The sequence below is a fragment of the Leptonychotes weddellii genome, chromosome 7, assembly GCF_054177405.1.
Source record: "Leptonychotes weddellii isolate Sample4059 chromosome 7, ASM5417740v2, whole genome shotgun sequence".
Taxonomy (NCBI): domain Eukaryota; kingdom Metazoa; phylum Chordata; class Mammalia; order Carnivora; family Phocidae; genus Leptonychotes; species Leptonychotes weddellii.
Genome location: NC_138375.1, coordinates 109,806,471 through 109,824,835, shown reverse-complemented (window position 1 = coordinate 109,824,835; position 18,365 = coordinate 109,806,471). Strand labels below are relative to the sequence as shown.

Here is an 18,365-nt window from a genome sequence, read left to right as displayed (position 1 = left end):
ACCTCACAATCTGGAACCTGAGCCAAAATAGCTCAACTGCGCGCACCCCGTGGCTGAAAAGAAGAATGCAGAGTTAAGAATGCAAGCAGAGTAGGAATGCAACCAGAAGAGGAAAAGAGGGTGAGGAAAGGGAGTCATTCTTCTTTGAAGGATTTCAGCAGTTTTTCTTTCCAAGAGGAAATTTAAACACACACATATCTTATATTCTAATCGAACAGATAACGAAAGGAACAATCACTGACTCTAAGAACAGAGTTGGGATTACCATAGGATCAGGAAGGAAAGATTCCATCCCATATTGCATACATACGGTTACCAAAGTCCTTCTCTTGTATAACTGGGGTTCCCTCACCCAAGGATGCTGAGAGAAGAACAAATAGCTTTTTAAATTGGAATCTGATTTTTCAAAGACAAGCAGGCTAGGATCATTATGAGGAGTGAAGTATAGATGCTGTCACCTGCTCTCTAGAACTGGAATATTAGCATTCTGCTTTGTAAACATTCATTTCTTAGGTCCAAGCACTTCTCTAAAAGCCCCTTTTTGAAGCATCCTGGCCAATGGCAAACTTTCTTCTTAACCGTTTGTTCTTCCCATTAAAAAAATAAGATGACAGGGGCACCTGGATGGCTTAGTCAGTTAAGTGTCTGCCTTCAGTTCAGGTCATGATCCCAGGGTCCTGGGATCGAGCCCCGCGTCGGGCTCCCTGCTCAGTGGGGAGTATGCTTCTCCCTCTCCCTCTGCCATTCTCCTTGCTTGTGCTCTCTGGCTCTCTCTGTCAAATAAATAAATAAAAATCTTAAAAAAACAAAACAGTAAGACGACCACATTACAGAGAAACTGAAGGAAAAGAAATTTAGCACCCTAACAAATTCTGTTAGAGTATTCTGGTATATTCCCTTCCAATCTTTTACTTCTGCACTTTTTCTGTAAAACACAATTGCCATGAGGGTTGTACATAATAGTATCCTGCTTTTCCTGCCTAACACTCTTATCCTCAGCATTCTTCAAAAATGCTCTGAAGTCGATGTGCCAGAATTCTAAAACAGAACAGTTACAGTGTACTAAGTTCTACAGCAATTATCTCCAGAACAAAAACTGAGAAGAAAAAAATGAGGTAGGTCACCCCTTTCCTTCGAAGACCATATCCCTCTATGAAGTAGCATCCCTATGCTAGTGATACAAACCTCTGCTCCTGCTTGGGAATATAATGCCCCAGATGCAGGCCAGGTGTCCAGAAGGGCCCAGAGCAGAACATTTCAAGTCTCTCTTCTCAACACCACCATAGTTGGAAGGCTCCAGTAGGAACTGCCATACATTTAGAGTTGGTATATTCAATCATTTATTACATAAGAGAGTTTGCAGGGAAAACAAGGAGAAGAAGAGGATACACAGGCATGCTAAGTTGCTGCAGCTAGCGTTTCAAAAAAGGGACATTATTTCATTACCATATTTTTGGTTTCATCCTAGTCTTCCTTAGAAAAGTGATGCACGCTTATTGAAAAATTTAGGATTTTTTTTTTTTTTTAATGAGGAAGATCTCTATGTACTGATATGAAAAATCCCCATGACATAGAAGGTACAGAACAATACAGATAGTACGTTACCTTTTGGTAAGGGGAGAGAGGATACGAATCTCTATCAGTATTTGCTTACAATTGAGTTTTTTAAAAAACATTAAAAGTGGGGCGCCTGGGTGGCTCAGTCGGTTAAAGCACCTGCCTTCGGCTCGGGTCATGATCCTGGGGTCCTGGGATCGAGTCCTGCATCAGGCTCCCTGCTCCACGGGGAGCCTGCTTCTCCCTCTTCCTCTGCCCCTCCACCCGCTTGTGCTCTCTCTCTTTCTCTCAAATAAATAAAATCTTAAAACAAAACATTAAAAGCATAATCAAGAAACAAAAACAATGACCTCTAAGGGTGGGGGGGTGAGCCGGGATGGGTTAACACTATGGTGGCAATAGCATTCTTTATACCATCTTGACTTTTCAACTACCACATTACCTATGCAGAAAAACAGGTAACAGAGAAGCAAAAAACCCCAGAGGAATCACCTTGTGGTGGAGACATGCTCCCATATTTACAGAAAAGTTAAGTTCAAATCCAACAATTCCTGAAGCATATAAGGGATGCTGAGAATAGTGCTGTTCCCTTGAGGCAGCTGCTTTGGGCTCCAGTAAGTAGCAGCCTGAGAGCACTGGATTACTCACTCTCCTGCTTATGCCAAAGCCCAGCTCTGCTCTTGACATTGCCTAGAGATCCCATTTCTCCTCCTCCATACATCTCCGATCCCTACTCTGCATGGTGAGGGACTAACTAAACAAGAACAAGAGTTACATCTGCACAGCTGAAGCCCCTTTATCATGATTTGGACATCCTGATCTCACACAACTCCATCTTTGTTGTGCAACTCGAGAGATCTCCCATCATCTGCCCTCCACCCATCCTCTCCAGCCTCATCAGTCTCTAAGTGGTTCCCAGCTACTTCACAGACTCCAGAGAACTTCTTCAGAACATCCTTCGAAGATGCCTAACGAGACCTGGCCAAGAAGATGGCAAAAGAAGAATTTTGTAAAAAACAAGTGCCCCTGAAGTACAGCCTCCAAAATGTTAGCAGTCAATAGAAAATGTCAGATTGCCCGCTAAATGATCTTGTAGGATCTCCATAAAAACAAGGATAATACTTATCCAATGCCTACTCTCAGAAAGACATCAAAACGTTATCACGAGATAAAGCAGAGCAGCTTCCAGACCATGGCAGAGAGGAGGAAGACAATGAGCAGAAAATGGAAAAAGAACTAAAAACAGAAGCCGTGGATCAAGCCAGGTTACTGTACCTACCACAAACTTACATGAGGTACTTATTAGAAACCTCTCTTCCTACAGTCCCCGCAACTTCGACTCTGGAGAAACAGCCCAAGAATTTATACCTTTAACAAGCTCCTTATATAATCCTTATACACACTAAAGTTGGGAATTACTGACAGAAACAGACATGTAAGTGTAGGGACTGACTTCAAGATGACAGAAATTTATACAATACTGATACCCTTCTGTTTGGTTGAAGCCTCAGACAAGGCCATTTAAAAGTCACTTTATCAGATATCAAATCTGAAATCTGCAGATAATGCTGGATGGTACCATGGGCTTAAAAGATACAGTTTCAGTCTATGCATGTCAAGAAGAGTACTACAGGCACACATTGAAGTTTGCATAGTTAGAAAGAGGCTCTAAAACTGGCATTATCTTGGGATAGTTAGGAGTTAACAAATGATACAAAAGGGTTGACAGTAAAAACCTTTCTGCATCAGCAAGCTCTACCCAAGGTAGGTCAGGCAAATCCCTCAAGGAAACGAATTCAGTATATGGTCTCTGGGAAGTTATGTGTTTATCATCAGCAGGGAGTTCTATTATGTGCTTCAAGTAGCTATTCAGTAGAGACAGAGATGGGATTAGGAATATGTATATCATGGGGTTACAAATATGTATATAACGAACTACCAAGCTGGTAAAAAACAATTTTCTCTTTAAGCACTTTAAAAGGAAGGCTATGCTTTCATGAAGTTATCAGACTAAAACAAAAAGGAAAACATTCTCCAGCCTCTGTGCCCTCCAAAAAATACAAACGTTGCTCCTATTAAAGATACTAGCTGCAAGGTGGGGGGAAGGACCCTTTTGGAAAACAGCAAGCTACAGCTTCCTGTTGTAATTTTACTGATCAGTCCTCCAAATGAATTTCCTGACAGATAGAGGGCAGCATACCATGCAGTTGGTATTTGAAACCAAAGGAGGTTGTCTCTCTCTAACGTGACTGCATCACTCCCAGACGTAACAATGACACATCTAAAACAGAAGAGATCCATGTGCCATCTGGTGGTGAAAAGGAGAAAGTGCACACTACAGATACATCAAATTCCTCCAGTTTAGAAAGAATTAAAGTTTAATTATCTTTATCTGATGACACCCTTCCTAAATCTCCACCAGTAAGTCTTCTGTGGAAACTAAACGAGCAACCTTCATGCAAAAGTTTTACAGCTTTACATCAGTGTAGCTCTTTACCCCCAAACACTAGTTGTAAACAAGCAGCAATATCTAATGCCTGACCTCAGTGCAGGGAAAAAGAATGAAACTCAGACCAAAAGAAAGAAAACATTACAAGAATTTTTTAGCAAAAAATCAAAAGTTTCAGCTGATGAACAGGTAACACCAAAGACAGCTTATGCAAGCAAAACAAAGAAAAAAAAAAAAAACATAACAAGACCAGAAGTTTCAAACTAAGAGCTAAATCTTTAGGTTAATCTGTCTCATTTTATAGATGAGGAAAGAGTTCAAGGCATGAAGGAAAATTCTGGTGCAATCTTATTAATGGTCAGATTAAAACAAGGTATCAGTTTCCCCTATCAGATGTTACAATAAGTAATTTTTTTTTTTTTTTAAGATTTTATTTATTTGGGGCGCCTGGGTGGTTCAGTCGTTAAGTGTCTGCCTTCGGCTCATGTCACGATCCCAGGGTCCTGGGATCGAGCCCCGCATTGGGCTCTCTGCTCAGCAGGGAAGCCTGCTTCTCCCTCTCCCACTCCCCCTGCTTGTGTTCCCTCTCTCGCTGTGTCTCTTTCTGTCAAATAAATAAATAAAAATCTTTAAAAAAAAAAAAAAGATTTTATTTATTTGACAGAGAGAGAGAAAAAGCAAGAGAGTGGCAGGGGGAGAAGGAGAAGCAGACTCCCTGCTGAGCAGGGAGCCCGTCCCGATCCCAGGACCTGGAGATCACAACCTGAGCCAAAGGCAGACGCTTAACCGCCTGAGCCACCCAGGCACCCAGTTAATTTCTTATTTTTGATGTAAGGGTAAATTGGTACAATCCTATACCCAGCAATATGGGTCCCAAAATTTTATTTTTAAGAATTCACTATGCAGAAATGCAAGAATACAGAGATAAATATGATTTTTCCTACAGCACTGCTTATAATATAAAAATGGTAACTTCTCAGTAAGGGATCAACTGTACACATTTACATTGCATTTGAAAAAATACAACTATCCATCAGAGGGGTGCCTAGGTGGCTCAGTCGGTTAACCGTCTGATTCTTGATTTCAGCTCAGGTCATGATCTCAGGGTCCTGGGATCAAGCCCCGCATGGGGCTCTGCACTCAGCAGGGAGTCTGCTTGAGATTCTCTCTCTCCATCTCCCTCTGCCCTCCCCACACTGTGCTCACTCTTTCTCTCTCTACAATAAATAAATCTTAAAAAAAAAAGTACATAACTATCCATTAGAAATAATGGGGTACATCTCTATGTTATGATAGCAAGAGGTGCTAAATCATGTTCAGCAAAATGCAAAATGTATATCTACCACATGGGATCACAAAGATTACATTAAAAATATGTGTATACTCTCATATTTGTCATTTTATCTTTATTCCCCTGCCCCTTAAATTTCCAGTATGGTTCTATGAAAATTTTCCACATTTCCCCACAAAAGAAAAGGATTTCGTTCATTCCTTTACTAGAATAACACATGCAGGTGAAAGGTATGTTAACCACGGTCACTCCAGGCAAGGAGAGGGAGATTTTTTAATTTTATATTTTTAATGTACTCTATGCATTTGTTGAAATGAAGTACAGGAACTGGCTTAAACAGGACCATGGTAAGAGAGAGGAAGATAGAGAGTGGGTACAGTAATGGTGGAAGTTCACAGAAGTGCCTTTTCCAATGGCTTCAGTTTTCTCAGTGAAGTAGGAGGAAGACATGCTCAACTGAGAATGAAGATGAAGGAGGAGTTGGGTCTTTGAAGACAGAAAACGTGAAATAATAATTTAGGAGAATGGGAAGCTGAACAGACTCGTAATGTTTAATATCCGATTGCCTGGCAGGATCGAGGGGCATGTCACAATGCAAACTGAGCAGATGGGAGCCAGAAGCAAGAACGGCCAGTGAGGTAGGAGAATAAGTAACAGCACCTGCTGCCCTGAAAGCCAAGTGGAGAAAGTCTATCCAGGAGGACCAGGTGTTTGTTGTTTTTTCTCAGCCACATTCACTTGCACAGCTACCTGCGCAGGGTGCAGAGAGACTGTCGTTTTGCCCATCAACTATGATGAAATCAGAGAGAAGTAATGGAAGGGGAAAACACCAAAGAGAGTGATTATTATCATGACTAACCACGGAATTTTAGCTGAGGAGGAGAGTGAAGTCATCAAGGAGCAGAAACACAGTGAAAGGTGGTAGGACAAATGGACTGGATGTCTCAGTGGGGCTGGAGGACTGCGGCAGTCGGTCCTAAAGAGAGAGACGTAAAAAGCTAGAACATGGGTGGCATGAAGTTAAGATTGGAGAAAGACTGCAGTTGAATGGGTGAGGTAAGGGAGAGGACAAAATCACTGGAAAAGAACAATTCAAGGAACTGTGAAGCCAGCATATTGGTAGGATTATGACCCTTTTGTGTAGAAATTGCTAAGAACTAAGGTGGAAGTGGTCGTGGAGTACCGCCAAGAGCAGCCACAGCTAACCTGGCTAAGGAATAAGGAATAGCTCGGGATGTCAGTAGATGACTGGCACTAAGAGAGGAACTAGGTGATGTCATTTGATACAAAATTATGGGGTTTTAGCAAAGAGAAAGGTGGAATGATCTGAAAGTGGCAATAAACAACAAAGAGGACATCTACACCATCTGTGGGTCCAAGTCCATTGGGATGAGGTTTATGGGAGAAAAAAACCCACCACACTCGAGGGCAAGAAGGAAAGCAGTGTTGAGGGAAAGCCAGGTCTCTTTTAGATCAACAAGGTGAAGTTGATGTCAGAGGAGATTTTTCTAGTAATGGAACATGAATTCCAGAGGGCACAAAGAAGAGGATCACAGGGAAAAGAAAAAAGACCCTCCAATCTGGGGGGAAAGAAGGGATTGCTTCCCTACCACAGGCTCCTCTTGAAGCCTGAACCAACTCAGGGAGGATCAGAGAGGGAGACTGAATAGGAGATAAAAAGAGCTTTATGAAAAAAAGCAAAAAAAAGCAAAAAAAAAAGAGCTTTATGGGGATTCAAGTATGGGATATGAGGGTGACCTGGAAATCTGGGGCTCCCTATAGGAAGTAATATAAACCAAGATAAATAAGCTAATATTAGATCCAATGAATTCAAGGCAAATAGTGATGGAAAGGTTGGGAGTACTGATGGGTATGTGGGGGGGCGGGGAGGTTAGGTTATTTTTTATACCCCTGATGATGGGGAGAGGACAATCCAAATACGCAGGGCTCCTCATAACCCCAGGTGATAGGAGTAGATTTAGGTCTTTTATTTTTTTTTAGACAGAGAGAGTGTGCATGTGCACTCGTGCAAGCAGGAGATTGGGGGGGTGGGCAGAGGGAGAGGGAAAGAGAGAATTTTTTTTTAAAAAAGATTTTATTTGACAGAGAGAGAGAGACACAGTGAGAGAGGGAACACAAGCAGGGGGAGTGGGAGAGGGAGAAGCAGGCCTCCCGCTGAGCAGGGAGCCTGATGCGGGGCTCGATCCTGGGACCCTGGGATCATGACCTGAGCCGAAGGCAGACACTTAATGACCGAGCCACCCAGGTGCCCCAAGAGAGAATCTTAAGCAGGCCCCACGCTGGGCACGATCTCACGACCCTGAGATCATGACCTGAGCTGAAATCAAGAATCGGACACTTAACTGACTGAGCAAATTCAGGTGCCATGGATTTAAGTTTTTACATCACAAGGAAGTACCATCTGATATAATGGAACTTCCCAAACACTTTGCACTAATAGTCTGATCCTACTCAGAACCCAAGAAAATTAGTAATTAAAAGACAACAATCCCAACAAATATTCACTTGAATAGCACACATCCTTATCCTATACACTTGAGAGGAGTAAGGAACTGATGGAACGGACATATTTCTGTCAAGAGACTCACTGAGTAAGGTGGAGCATGTTGAGCTCTAACAAAATCTTGTTTCAAGGGGTTAAAGTTGCAGAAACTAAAGATTCACTTGTAAGCTTCCTGATAAAGATCCAACCGAAAGAGTGCCACCTAGTGGACAAAAGAGGATCACAGGGAAAAGAAAAAAGACCCTTCAATCTGGGGGGAAAGAAAGGATTGCTTCCCCACCACAGGCTCCTCTTGAAGCCTGAACCAACAAAGCTCTGGGAGAGCAACAGATGGTTGTTGCCAATAGTTCTGACTTATGGGACAAGAGCACAAACCTTGGGATCTTGACGCACAGTCAAATCCTAACTAGAATACGGTTATCATTTATGAAATTCTTAGCTCCCGGTCAAGATCTTACTTTTTAGCCAGAGTTCTTTCTAAGTTACTGCTGAAAATCACTTGGAGAACTGTTCTGATTCTCACAGTTCCCACAATGCACCTCATACTTACACAGGGAGAGGGTCTAACACTACATATTGGCCAATGCACACCTACTGAGGGTAACTAACTTGTGGATCTTACGAGCGCAAAAGGTTTTTGGAAGGAATAAACCTAAAAAGGAAAATGCCACTGTACTTAGGACAAGAGTTATCATTTCTCACACAGTTTCAAGAGATACTATTTTTCATGAGATCATGTCATCAACAAAAGAGTCAGAGTTAAAAGAAAAGCTGAATGAAAAAACAGTTATTTTATTCATACAAATAATGACCTCAATCACCACAGTGATGAAAATGCTCCCCAGAAAAGTTTGAAAAAAAAATTAGTTTAACTACTGAGCATGTTCCCAAGGAATTCAAGAGAGAGAGTCAACAGAGACTATGATAAAAGACTCCTTGCTGATCACCATAAGGATGGTGAGAAAGTGAAAAGAACTCCCAAATTTTATAGTACTACCTATCAGGTCTGAATTCATAATATTCCCTGACAAGGAATAAACTGACGGAGTAAATCTGTGATTTATAGGAAGTCAAGAGTTCAAAAACAAGAAACTAATCCTTAAGAGAGAAAAATGTGTAAGAGAACCTGTAGTATACATAGGAAGACTGGTTCCTCTCTCTGGGCCCTTCTCTTATTAAAAAGGCTCACATCTTCCTGAACCATAATGATGCAGTGGCTGGAGAACCATGACTAGAGGAGGCAGATGTAAAGAGTAAGGTGGGTGTTCTCTCTGATGTCCGTTCCTGGAGTAGATATACAGGAAGTTTTGGGTATCAGTAAAATATAAGGGGGATAGCCATGTCTAACAAATAACAGAGACTTGTGTTTAGCAAGTGAGAGAGGAAATAATGCAACATTATAAAAACCTCCTGTCCAAATAACTTCCTCATCAAGTCTGGCAACTATTGGCCTGAAATCATCTAAGTAGAACTTCCACTACACTAGATAAGCAGGCCTTATTTCTCCAGCTGGGTTCGTTTTGCTACAGTTGAATGTACTAGAATCAGAACATATTTCCTCTTCCTCAACCCTAAATATCCAGCATTTCACCTACTTTCCCTAATCTGCTGTTCCTTTTTTGTACTAAGAGTCACTGCCAGTTCAAGGACTGAAAGAGAAGTGCCTGAATGAATGAAGTGGTTGCAAAAGCCAGCATATCCCCTTCTTTCATCTTTTGTCTGGATCTAAGTCCCCAGAAGTTCTTAGGACAGACACATATGCTTCTGGGAAGCAGAGGGCTAGAGCAAGGACTTTGGAGTCACACACTCCACAGTCTGAATCCTGGCTCTGGCACTATATAGCCTAGGAAAAGTTATTCAAGCTGTGTCTCTAATTCTTTATCTGAAGGACAGAATATTTATGGAGTGGTAATGAGTATTCATCTATCATTTAACTATATCATCAATATTAAGACTATGAATAAGAGACTTGGAAACTGAAACTGCTTACCTACTTGAAAAACAGGATTAAGGATAAAGATCTGAAATTTTATACTGGACATGTTTAAAGTAGCAGAAGCAAAAGCAACCTTGCTTTCATACTGAGAAGATGTGGGTCCTCTGAGCGCTCACCTCTGAAGTTGCTAGAGCTTGAATTTCCTTACCTGATAAACTTTAAGAACCCCAAAGCCTTTTTTACTGAAGTGTTTCTGGGTTGTTGTGAGCAAGGGGGCTATCGGGAAGTCTGCACTGAGTTTGCCAGCCTGAGCACCAAGAGAAGAAGTTCAAAACCACATCAGGAAAGACAAAAGCAAATTAGTCAGCATGCTCACAGTGGGAGTTACACATGGCATGGGGTCCCCACAGAGCACTTCTGGCTGCCACCGGAGGCCTGTGCAGATGGTATTAAGGCAACTATTTTGTTCCCAAGAGACACATTCAACAAACCCCAACATTCTAATACCTCTTGCATCACCACAGATTTATAGACTATAACAAAGGAAAAGAAAGCAGGTAAAGAGCGGCACCTGGGTGGCTCAGTCGTTAGGCGTCTGCCTTTGGCTCAGGTCATGATCCCAGGGTGCTGGGATCGAGTCCCGCATCAGGCTCCCTGCCTGGCGGGAAGCCTGCTTCTCCCTCTCCCACTCCCCCTGCTTGTGTTCCCTCTCTCGCTGTGTCTCTCTCTGTCAAATACATAAATAAATCTTAAAAAAAAAAAAAAAAAAAGGGCGCCTGGGTGGCTCAGATGGTTAAGCGTCTGCCTTCGGCTCAGGTCATGATCCCAGAGTCCTGGGATCGACTCCCGCATTGGGCTCCCTGCTCCTTGGGAGCCTGCTTCTCCCTCTGCATCTCTCTCTCTCTCTCATGAATAAATAAATAAAATCTTAAAAAAAAAAAAAAAGAAAGCAGGTAAAGAGAGAAGGAAAAAATAAATCAGACATTAAAGTCAGGAAAACATTAAAAATCCAAAGAAGAAAGAATTTTTAAAAGGGGGAGGGAGTTCTTATTTGGGAGGGAAATGAATGATAGCAAGACACAGCAAGGGCTACAAGCAGCAGGGAAGTTCTGTGGCATCTGAGTGCTGTGGGTCACTCAGAGTTGGGTAAAGAGTAAATACTCAGGATTATGCTTGACAGAAAATTAAATCATTGAAGATTTAGAATGTCTGGAAAATTGCTCATGATTTCGTAATTTTCGAGGACACATCCCCTAGTGTTCCCTAATGGAAAAATGAGGAAATTAAGACAGAGTGCCAATTTAATACCTGGAAGTGCTAACTGAAGCTGAAGATATTTAAAGACTAGCTAGGAATTTCCTTCATCACAAGAGCAGCAATCTAGTAGTGCAGACTATTACTACCTGAAAAATCAATACTCCACTAAACTAAATCAACTAAGTCATACTCATTTTTTTTTTTTTCAGATTAAGATACAGAGTTTTCTAAGAATAATTCGGGGTGGGGGGGCGGGGAGAGCCAAGGCTGGTAGAAAGTTAAAACCTTCAAATGAAAAGAAAGTAGTTTCCAGGGCAGAATCTGAGAGCTAAAGGAGCATTAAAAAGTGTGGTTACACTTCTGAAAATGACAAAAGATGAGATATGGTCTTGCTTGGGTATTTTTAAAACACTATCAATTCACAGTGGGAATAAAATGCCAAGGAAAACCACGAAAGTGCAGAAAACCTCACTATAATCACTAGTAATACAAATGTACAGAGGAAGGGGGTGGCTGAGGCGGGAGGAAAGACGCCTGGCCGGTGTGCAGGTGCAGTGGTGCTCAGGCCACAGCTGAGAGAACGGGACTTACGCCACAGGCCAACACAGGGGTAGATTCTGTGAACCTACAAATTAGGAAATCATTCGATTTTGAGTTTCTCTGTCAACTAATCGTTGCTGATATACCAGAATAGCCTAAGTGGTCATTATCACAGGATTTTTCACTAAGCAGGTGGAAGTCAACCCCTTGGCTGCACTTTTGTTCAGCAGATGACAGTTATTCTAGAGTACAAGGCCACTCTGCCCTGAGTGAAAGGCAAGAGGTCACGCCTGAGCCCAGCCATCTTAGGCTCTCAGATAGACACACCTAACTAGGGGCCACCAAGGGCTCCTAGCAGTGTTAGGCTCCTTAACAGAACAAAGTGCAGCCTGCTTCCATCAGTTCACTTAAGGAAAAAAATAAGTGCTTATTTACTGGGGGAGGGGAAGGGCAGACAGAAGAGGGGGAAATGCTCAAAAGTTGCACTTAATTTTCATCACTAGGGTCAAAATACACCTCTAAGGAAACAAAAAAAAGCTCTAAGATGGAAATACAAAATTATTAGGCTATAACTGTCATTAAATTCAAATACTGTATCCCTCAGGGGAAAAAACTACAAGTGCCCCGTCCCAAGGCAGCACAAAACCACAAGAATTAAGAAGTGAAGAAAGAGACGGCAAAACAGATCAGCTCTTCCAGAACAAAGGGGAAGATATGAAGGTGAAGAAGAAAAGCAAGAATTTATTAAAAAAAAAAAAAAAAAAAGACAAGATCCCTGGATCTGGTCATTTAACCTTGGGCAAGTTACGCATATTCAGTTTAAGCATGCTACAGAATGGAGATAATATACAACCTGCTTATCTCTTAAGGCTTCTTGGCAGGTCCAAGAAATAGTATGTGTTAAAGCACTTGGAAGACTATAAAACACAACAGTAATGTAAGGTCATGGTATAATAAAAAAAAAATAAATAAATAAGGTCATGGTATTAAAATACTTAAGGTGTCCCTCGCCTTCCAAAGAAAGAACTATATGGCAGCTTCGACTTAAACTTAAAACAACTATCTATGCTGTCAATTAAACATCACAGCTACTGGTCCTTCTAGACTCTTAAAAAAAAAGAGAGAGAAGATAAATCAATCCCCAATCTCATCTCAGTTTTCTAAAGAGAAATTCCTTTACATCTGTTACATCTTTTCTCCAATGTTCAAGATACCCAATTAAAAGGCTCTTCTGTATTCTTACCTTTTGAAGCTGGAGGAGCAAAGGGCCAGGAAGAGAAAAGCATCAGATATTGAAAAGAAATGGAAGAAAAGAAAAAGAATCACACATGGTTGTTATTGTAGACAGTCATTCAACCACCTAACCTGTGAAAGACTGGCCCAACCCTTATTAAGTTTGTAGGTCTGGGATGGCACCTTAAAGACAGTGCCAGAATCCGTTCAAGAGTATTATCAAAATGGGCCCATAATGAGCTTCATGTCACCTTAATCTCATATCCCCAACATGTTATACTGATAAAAAATACCTACATGCCAAAAAATTGGGGAAAAAAATACCAAAATGCAACAGTTTTCTTTCCCAACCCCAGCGTCCCCAGAATACAAAAATATCTTAATTTCTTCCGAATGGGAAAAACCACCTCTCTTCAACCCTCACTCAGGGAAGGGAAAGGAATGGGAGACTCACTTAAAGGATACTCTTAAGTCCTATACTGGACCTGTGCATGAAAGAGGAAGGTACTCACTCTTGGTCTGGGCAGAAAAGGTCAGAGTAAGTTTGGCGAAAAGTTCGTTGTTCTCAAAGCGGTCCTCCTTCACCTTTGTCCAGAAGCAGTCCTTGGACAGGTCCTCAGCAACAAACTGTGGATACGGGCAGGGTGTTAAGAGTTACTAACCGGAGCCCTGTACTTTCCATCCTAGAAAACTGACTAAGATGCAGAAGAGGTGGGTGGTGATTCTGAGCAATGACTTACTAGAGTAAGACTAACCGGAGACACACAAGAGCTATGCTCTGCATGGAAGGATCCGGACATAGTGCTCCCAGTTCATTCAAGAACTAGGTTCACTTATGCTACTTATCCTCCTCCTAACCTCACATCCTCTAATTTTAGAAGTGCTGAGGTTGTATTTCACATCTTCCCTTGTTCTACATTATATTCTCCCCATCAATTTGGCTAACTGACATACTTGTTCATTTTATAAGTAAATCCTTAAGCTCCTTTAACTTGGTTTCTGGAAGCAGAAGGCCAAAGCAGAATCACAGGGGCATTGAACAGAGTGGAAACAATACTGTGCTATGCACACATGTCCTCGTAGCTCATTTATGGGGAAGAGGTAGGAGGGTGTATCCATAAATCCACAACTTTCAGATCAGCACTATTATCAACAGCTTGCAGACTGGTGAAATGACTATTATCAAACTGTGGGTTACCGTGGCACTCATACCCTCAGAGAAAAGGCCAAAAACATTAACTTAAGGATATGTTTAGGTTTTGTAGCAGAGTAGAGGGCTCCAAGAATTCTCCAAAGTGATGTCTGGTACACAGAAGATGCCTAATTTGTGCTGAGTAAACATAAGTGTGAGTGCAACCTGAAGACAGACAGATGCTAGCCATAAAAAACAGAAGCCCACCAGGGCACAAAATACAAAGTAGGAAACTAAACTGGCTTAAGATATCTATTGAGGAAAAAATGCACAGAAATTCTCACCTTGGACCAGTTTGGCCTCCGGAGTTGCACCTCTGGCTTATAAAGCTTCTTTGGGGTTAATCCAAATGGCAGAACTGGGGCTGCAGGAACTCCAAATCCAAAAGGGGGAGGTGGAGGCATACCCATTCCGGGTGGAGGTGGAGGAATTCCAGGACCGCCAGGAAATGGAGGGGGTGGAGGGATTCCAGGACCACCAGGAAGAGGAGGGGGAGGTGGCATTCCTGCTCCTCCAGGCAAGGGAGGAGGGGGTGGGGGCATGCCAGTACCCCCAGGCAAAGGAGGGGGTGGGGGGATACCAGTACCCCCAGGCAAAGGAGGGGGTGGGGGGATGCCAGCACCCCCAGGCAAAGGAGGGGGTGGGGGGATGCCAGCACCCCCAGGCAAAGGGGGTGGTAAGGAGATGCCAGTACTCCCAGGCAAAGGAGGGGGTGGGGGGATACCAGCACCCCCAGGCAAAGGAGGAGGTGGGGGGATACCAGCACCCCCAGGCAAAGGGGGTGGTACAGGGATGCCAACACTCCCAGGCAAAGGAGGGGGTGGTGGTGGAGGAGGAATGGTATCACCTCCAAGAAGAGGAGGTGGGGTGGGTATGCTAAGCTCTCCTGGTAAAGGAGGGGCTGGGGGTGGAGTAACAGTGTCAGGAGGAGGGGGAACAGTAGCACTGCTAGGAGGGGCTACAGCAGTAACTGCAGCAGAGAGAGAAGTCATTTCTTTCTTGGCATCTTCCAGTTCCTTGGACAGCTTGGCAACCTAGAGGAACAACATCAATGGAAGTACTCTTCACTCCGCTTCAGGGACCACTGGGGTTGGAAAGGACCTAAAAAATTACTTAATCCAGAGTTTTCTTTTTACACATGAAGACACTGAAAGGAGTCAGACTGATGAAATGATTCACCTAAAGTCACACTGATATTTAGTGGCAGAGCCAAGACTAGAATTCAGGTCTTCATGTTCTTAGTTCAGCACGCTTTGCATTAAAAAAGCAAATTCAACCTTTATGTTAAATTCTCCCTTTAATTAAAAAATGCAAAGTTCAAGTAAATCAAATATTCTAGTGAGATAAGCACATAAGTAATCAAGTTATCAGATATCACAGATCATTTAAATAACTGTAACTGCAAAGAGAGTGTGGGCATTAATCTGTCCAGTAAAGTAAGAGAAAATCAGCAAATATATGAAGAGTTTTTTTGGATTTTATTCCTGAATTTATGAGATGACTTAGTTTTATTTCTGGGTAGTACTGTGACTCCTTTTACTCTCTATATTGTTCGTATTTTCCAAATTTTCTATCTTGTGTGTTACCTCAAAATGAAACAAAAAACAGTAAATGATTTTTAAAATATGCATCATTTAACTAGATCACCTATTGGTAGCTAAGCCTTCCCTAGGAGTAAGATGACTGGCTCCTGCTGCAAGACAGGCCCATCATGAGCTGCTGATGGCTTAGAGGTCACTCTACCTTCCCTGCTCAAACATTACCTCTCCTGTGAGCTGAGACACCTCTGCTTCCAAGTCCTGTTTCTCTGTGGCAATCTGCTGCTTTTCAGAATTCAAGGCATCCTTTTCTCCCTGAAGATCCTGGAGCTTCTGCTCAAAGTCGCTCTCCATCTTTTTCATTTCTACCTGTAGCTCATGTCGGGCTGTTAACTCTGAGTCCAACTAAAGGAAAAAGGAATTAGGCTCCTAGTAAGCTCTCCAGGAAGAAGCAGAGTGTTATCCCCCCAAATTCACTGTTCTGTCCCAAGCCTTTACAGAGCTCACTTTCCTAGGAAATGCCTGGGAAAAAAGACCACCATAATTTTGAACTCAAAATCAAAGTTAAAGTAGAGGGAACCAGGGATCATTTCCAGTCTATCTAATTTGGGGAGTTCTAAAAACAAAACAACCTAAGACAAATACTGTATGATTTCACTTATACGTGGAATTTTAAAAAACAAAACAAATGAAAAAACAAAAAAAGCAGAAATGAACTGATAAATACAGAGAACACAGAGGTGTTTGCCAGAGGGAAAGGGGGTGGGAGATGGGCAAAATGGGTAAGCGGGGAGTGGAAGGTACAGGCTTTCAGTTATGGAGTAAGTCACGGGGAGTAAGGTACAGCACAGGGAATATAGTGAACAGTACTGTAATACTGTTGTATGGTGACAAACGGTAGCTACACTTGTGGAAAGCACAGCATAATGTATAGAGTTGTTGAATCACTATGTTGTGCCCCTAAAACTAATCTAACATTGCATGTCAACTGTATTTGGATTAAAAAACAAATAACAAACAGGGTGCCTGGGTGGCTCAGTCGGTCAAGCATCTGACTCTTGATTGCAGCTCAGGTCATGATCTCAGGATTGTGAGATAGAGCCCTACATCAGGCTCTGTGCTCAGCACAGAGTATGCTTAAGATTCTCTTCCTCTCCCTCTGCTGCTCCCCTCCACCCCCAACCCCGCACTTGCACTCTCTCTGTAAAAAAAAAAAAAAAAGGCAAAACGACAACAAATCTAAAATTTTTAAAGAAATTTCACATTGTTAAGACATTTACACCAGAGCAGCTATGGTGTACAATCCCAGCAGCCTCTAGGAGCAAAACCCTATCAATCACAACAGAAGTCCTAACAACTGAAGAGAAAAAAAGAATTCAGACATATTCCAGTCCCTGTTGTTCTAGGGGTAAGAGGCCTGAGATACCAGCCAAACCGCAAGAGCTGTCACTGTTAGACACGAGAGTCATCTTTCGTTCCTGTCCCTACCCAGGGGCTCAAGAACTGCATACCATTAACTCCTCAGGATCACATCCATATTAGTTTCTCCAGTGACAAACCTATACCAGAAAGGTTTCCCCTAGGAACTGCTACTGGGTGCTGAATGCTTGGAAAATATCACAGGTAACAGTTTCACATGTCAGAAAAAAAATCATAATCCTTAAAAAGAAAAAGAAAGAAAGAAAGGCCTTCCATTTTTTTATCTCTTACACACACCTTTTTTTCCAGTTCTGTAGCTTTAGCTTCAGATTTCTCCACCTTTGTTTTATCAATCATTTGATCTGAAAAGAAAGTCAGTAAGTGAAGCTCCCAATTCTCTTGTCTTTCCCACTACCTACACCCTTCAATATAACCAAAGGGCAGTCTTTTGTCCATTTGCTTATTTTTATTAACCTTCTTAATTTTCTGCTCTAGACAAAGAAATGAATCTTTCAGTTAAGTTCAACATGCAATTTCTGAGTGCCTGTTCTATAGTAAGGCCACCATGCTGGATGGCCTGGAGAGTGCCTACAAGTGGTACTTAAGAATGTCTGAGACCAGCAGGAATCACAGATAATAGGTAAAGTCCCTTCAAAAGGTGGGGTGATGTTTGAGTAGGGGTAAATTTTTAGATTTATGTAACAATAAACTAAAGGTCTGTATATTCCTAGCACAGAAGCTAGTTATCACCTAAAGACAAAAATGGAAATACCTGCGGACTAGAAAGATACCTTCTCTGAAAATTTCACTGGAAGAAAGATAAAAAATGAAAGGCAGAGCAATGTTTTAAGGAGCTAGATAGAATATACTTACCAATCAACCCCTCAATATCAATCTGGAGGTGCCGGCACTTGAAGTCAGGATCAGCCCCATTCTTGTGCAAAACTATCTGAGAAATACATTCTTCAATCAACTTATAGTACTGCGGTCTATGGAAGAAAGAGAAGAAGGTTATCAGAGGAAAACCAAAATATAATTTTCAGAAGCATTCAGGATCAGGAAAGTTAATTGCTTTGATAACAGAGAGACCTGAGGAGATGTGTTCCTAAAAAGACCTTTTCATAAAACTAACAGAAGAACGCTGCCATGCTAGGAAACTCGCTATTCTACGAGACCTACCCCATCTTCTTCAGATAATCAAAACTTGTTGCCATCTACCTCCTGGTGCCGATCATTTCCCGTCTAAAACTCAGGCTTGATCCTTTCTGTGATAGATAGCACTACTGCTGAATCTCTACTTCTAGGCAACCTGGAAGAACCTTAAATAGGTACCTCCCTTTACTATCATCTTAACCCCACCTTACTTCCCCTCTCCAAAAAAAGAAGGACATTTTACCTTATACACTCTGACCTCCTCCATAAGGATGCC

General features: G+C 42.0%; 1 protein-coding gene across 4 annotated transcripts in view; it reads right to left on the bottom strand.

Moving 5' to 3' along the window:
- Positions 1-18,365, bottom strand: part of DIAPH1 (diaphanous related formin 1) — a 94,849-nt gene that overhangs the window by 38,806 nt on the left and 37,678 nt on the right. For all 4 annotated transcript variants that reach the window (XM_081826958.1, XM_081826960.1, XM_081826959.1 and 1 more), the window contains 5 exons: positions 17,810-17,925; positions 17,234-17,298; positions 15,743-15,922; positions 14,264-15,013; positions 13,300-13,414 (listed from right to left, as the gene is read on the bottom strand). In XM_081826958.1, coding sequence (XP_081683084.1) covers positions 13,300-13,414; positions 14,264-15,013; positions 15,743-15,922; positions 17,234-17,298; positions 17,810-17,925 — 1,226 coding nt within the window. The remainder of the gene's footprint in view (positions 1-13,299; positions 13,415-14,263; positions 15,014-15,742; positions 15,923-17,233; positions 17,299-17,809; positions 17,926-18,365) is intronic.